Source organism: Pomacea canaliculata, linkage group LG7 (genome assembly GCF_003073045.1).
Source record: "Pomacea canaliculata isolate SZHN2017 linkage group LG7, ASM307304v1, whole genome shotgun sequence".
NCBI lineage: Eukaryota > Metazoa > Mollusca > Gastropoda > Architaenioglossa > Ampullariidae > Pomacea > Pomacea canaliculata.
This window is the reverse complement of record NC_037596.1, coordinates 19,916,457-19,921,219: the sequence shown is the minus strand read 5'-3', so window position 1 is coordinate 19,921,219 and position 4,763 is coordinate 19,916,457. Positions and strand designations below refer to the sequence as shown.

The following is a 4,763-nucleotide window of genomic DNA, read 5'->3' as shown; positions in this document are numbered from 1 at the left end:
CTTTAGCCACTAGGATATCCACTGATCTAACCAATAGGATACCCGCTTCCCCTGCTGAGGAATGAATGGGTTGGGTTCTGGCAGAATAAGGACTCGATCATATTTTTTTGTATTTTGTTGCAGACAGTGGATTAGAGTTAAGTCTGGTTACTAGTACACCGGATACCCTGATCGGGTACTGTCCGATGTCTGTAGAACCAGGGCTCCCCTCAGCAGACGCTCCTGCTTGTTGTAAGCTATAGGAGGAAATGGATCAGGTACAGACATGTATCGGCTGCGTACGCTACAAGCGTTGAACATTAAGTGATTACTTGTGTCCGAAGAACTTGCTGTGACGGCCTCCGAAACCAACTGTCGCGTGTCCAACGGTGGGCGGAGAGGTATCAAAGGTCAGGCTGGTTGATGACGTCACACGACAGAGGTTGGCGCCATTGCAGGCTTGGACTATGGCGTAGTAGGGTTTACCTTGCTGGAACTCACGTCGCCAGGTGTATGCTGTGGACAAGGTGACAAACCAACGAATCGCCACTGTCACCACTGTTTCTTTTGACACTCGAATCTTTTAAACTGATAGCGAGGAAACGTATAGCTTCATCACTTCTCATTTACTGTGAAAACAATCAGTGTTACATGACTAAGCTCTATGCGCCAGCTGGCAATAGCAAGTGTAAGAATCTGAGACCTAATGTTCGTAATCCCACGTAGACAAAAAGACTCGATGTCAGTTTCAAAAGGTTCAGAGCCGAGTCCAATCCTAAAGAAGGCCAGGCCGATTCTGGGTCATGGAACCCCGACCAATATACCGGGTATTGCCCGATGTCTTGGCTGTATGACCGGTGCTCCTGTCAGCAGACAAGCCTGCTATTGACAAAAATCTGTTGCATCTACAGTAACTTGAATTCAAACAATTGCACAAAGGTTGCTCTTGGAAACACAGCTAACCAGAAAAAAGACAAAACAAATTATAGGCGGATGCAAGTGTACAACTGGTGTCAACAAGCTAATGGCAGACTGCAACAGTGACAGTGACAGCAGAGACTGACACTTGATGAATAATAGTGACAGTGACAGCAGATACACTTAATAAGTGACAGTGACAGCATATACTTACACCTGATGAGTAACAGCCACAACAGATATTGACACGTGATGAGTAACAGTGACAGTAACAGTGACAGTGACAGTGACAGCGACAGCATATACTTACACCTGATGAGTAACAGCCACAACAGATACTGACACGTGATGAGTGACAGTGACAGTGACAGCAACAGCAGATACTTACACCTGATGAGTAACAGCCACAACAGATATTGACACGTGATGAGTGACAGTGACAGTGACAGCCTATACTTACAGCTGATGAGTAACAGCCACAACAGATACTGACACGTGATGAGTGACAGTGACAGTGACAGTGACAGCATATACTTACAGCTGATGAGTAACAGCCACAACAGATATTGACACGTGATGAGTGACAGTGACAGTGACAGTGACAGCATATACTTACAGCTGATGAGTAACAGCCACAACAGATACTGACACGTGATGAGTGACAGTGACAGTGACAGTGACAGTCAGGGCTTCTGCTTACACAAAAAATTGCGTACAGTACGCATTAAAAGTTCGGAGGACCCCTTCAATTTTCGTCAATGGGGTCCCATTCAAATTTGTGTGAAGAACAGGGACCCCTTAAAAATCTGAAGAAGGGGACCTGGGACCCCAAAGAATTTAGCCTTAGCAGAAGCCCTGACAGTGACAGTGACAGTGACAGCGACAGCAGATACTTACACCTGATGAGTAACAGCCACAACAGATACTGACACGTGATGAGTAACAGTGACAGTGACAGTGACAGTGACAGCGACAGCAGATACTTACGCTTGACGAGCGCTCGCTGCTCCACACCATCCCGGGACCCGGAGGAGAACTGTCCACAACGAAGGGTTTTGATGACGTCAGTGTAAACAAGCCGGCTCCATTGGTAGACTATTAGCCACATAGGAGCAGGGTTTGAGGGTTAAAGGGTTAAAGGGTGAGGGTTAACAACGTAGGAACGTGTTTCTAAACTGTCGCAATAATGAGTGAAAGACAGAAGTAGAACCAGAGACGAGAACAGCCTGGAGAACGATGTCGCCTGCAGTGGTGAGGCTCCAGACTGCCATCACTTTATTGTGTGAGACAATAGTCATTTCTCGCCTTCCACCATTACTGAGTTGTTCTCTCCAAATGTCTGAGTCTGATCCGACTTCAAAGTTTTGCTGAAAGGATGAGTCCTAACTGTATAATGTGTACACTTATCTAAATATATAAAAATATATGTGACTTTCACAACCAAGGCTCGCCTGCAACATTTTACTGTAATCAGCGTAATGTGTAGCTGGCGCCCTCTACCTTGACAAGAATAATGTAGGCGTGACCTCCTGTCAGTGCTGATGTGTTTGTCAGGACGACCGAGTTTCCCTGACAACGCTGAAAGGGAATGACCTCATCGTATGTGTCCTTTGCACTGACCCCGACCTGTAAAAAAGAGTAACATTCATATCTGTGACAGAACACAAAGAGTAGCATTTACATGTAATAACTACAACATTTCCACCCTGCTCTCCATACCCGTAACTGACCAACATTTCCACTCTGTCCTCCATACCCGTAACTGACCAATATTTCCACTCTGTCCTCCATACCTGTAACTGACCAATATTTTTACCCTGTCCTCCATACCTGTAACTGACCAATATTTTTACCCTGCCCTCCATACCTGTAACTGACCAATATTTCCACTCTGTCCTCCATACCTGTAACTGACCAATACTTCCACCCTGCCCTCCATACCTGTAACTGACCAACATTTCCACCCTGCCCTGCATACACGTAACCTAGCAACATTTCTCGCCCTTATCCAACTTGTCACTTGCTTCTAAAGGAAAAAAAAAGACAGATCACCTCCAGCATTTTAATGCCGCTTTCTTTGTCTTCGATCCCTTCCCAGTGAACGGGTATATTTGCCGCTGAAATAACTTCATTGTGAGTTACCAACCCTACGACCACATGCCTTCAGTAGGTGGCGAGTTGTCATGACAAGGACCTCTGACAAGCCTCTGTCACGTGCTACTCGATCTTCGCTGAAAAGCAGCCACATGACAAACGCCGAGATGTTATGTTACATATCATACTATCTAGATATACTATATACTATATACTATATACTATATACTAAATACTATATACTAAATACTATGTACTAAATACTATATACTATCACACAGACTTTTTTCACAGTTCCTGGCACTAATTTTATGTGCATTGTATCTCCCAGTCACACCTGTTACAGTCACAATCAAGACACAGTAAGCTGCCAGTCACACCGGTTACAGTCACAAGACACAGTAAGCTGCCAGTCACACCTGTTACAGTCACAATCAAGACACAGTAAGCTGCCAGTCACACCGGTTACAGTCACAAGACACAGTAAGCTGCCAGTCACACCTGTTACAGTCACAATCAAGACACAGTAAGCTGCCAGTCACACCTGTTACAGTCACAATCAAGACACAGTAAGCTGCCAGTCACACCTGTTACAGTCACAATCAAGACACAGTAAGCTGCCAGTCACACCTGTTACATTCACAATCAAGACATAGTAAGCTGCCAGTCACACCGGTTACAGTCACAATCAAGACACAGTAAGCTGCCAGTCACATCTACTAATGCTCTCATCTAGGCATCATATGTTGCCAGGCATATTTGTCACACTTATCTAATCTAAACATTGTATGTTGCCACTCACAGCAACCTTATTAATACCAATAGACAATTTAAACATGGGAAACGTGCTCAGTTACTATGTATAGAAAGTTCTAGTTACAAGGTAAAGATATGAACAAGTGACACAATCTAAAAAAAAAAAAGGAAGCAAAGCACAATGTTACATCTACACTATTATAAGCACACCCACAGCATCTCACACACCACTGACAATTCATCTGAGGTTGAGCAGCTGGACTACAGGTGGTACAGACTATTTCAGGTGTCTGTTGTTTCTACCCACAGGCATGGCATAGTATTTACCTGAGCTTAATAATGCAATTCTCTCGTTGTTTGCTGGCCACGTTTAACAATGTGCTCGGTGTTTATAGTCCATTTTAATACAGTTCTAAGTTTGGCATTATATGATGCAATCACCTATAATTATTTTCATTAAAATCAAAGATTTACTGGAGAACATTTACACTAACACTGCTGAGATACTAACACTATTTAGCCTTGTTAAGTGGAGATGTTTCTGCCGGCATTTGCCTGTTCTTTCAGTTTTCAGGTATTACCATCACAGTGCATTACAATGCACAAGATAAATGAATTTATAATTGTATGGCAGTTCCTTGGAATTATTTCACTTTTCAACACCTTAATCGTTCTCACGTCTGACATCCTACGACTGTATTAATGTTTGAGAATTCAGCATCTTCAACAAGACTAAATCTTAGTTTACTGCATGCCACCTTACTATATCTCAAATTGCTACTTGCATATCTTGTTTTTTTAAATGCAGGATTATGAAAAGTTTAAAAAAATATCATTTACTTAATGACAGCTCCTGAAGTTCCCGATTTTTTCTTAAATTGTCTGTTATTACTGTTTTAAAATAAAGAAGTCACCCACTCTTTAGTGGACACGAGTACCACATACTCACTGCAAAATATCTCGAAATAGAACCTGTAAATGCATACTCAGAAACGTATAACTAAAATGTCAAATTT

At 42.9% G+C, this 4,763-nt stretch overlaps 1 protein-coding gene across 1 annotated transcript; it reads right to left on the bottom strand.

Annotated features, from left to right (window-relative positions):
• Positions 1-641: 641 nt before the first annotated feature.
• On the bottom strand, positions 642-3,053 carry LOC112567511. The gene is made up of 4 exons (XM_025244205.1): positions 2,950-3,053; positions 2,398-2,523; positions 1,885-1,992; positions 642-842 (listed from the first exon to the last, which is right to left on the bottom strand). The coding sequence occupies exons 1-4, from the start codon at positions 2,956-2,958 to the stop codon at positions 642-644; spliced, it is 444 nt and encodes a 147-aa protein (XP_025099990.1). The 5' UTR covers positions 2,959-3,053.
• Positions 3,054-4,763: the final 1,710 nt, after the last annotated feature.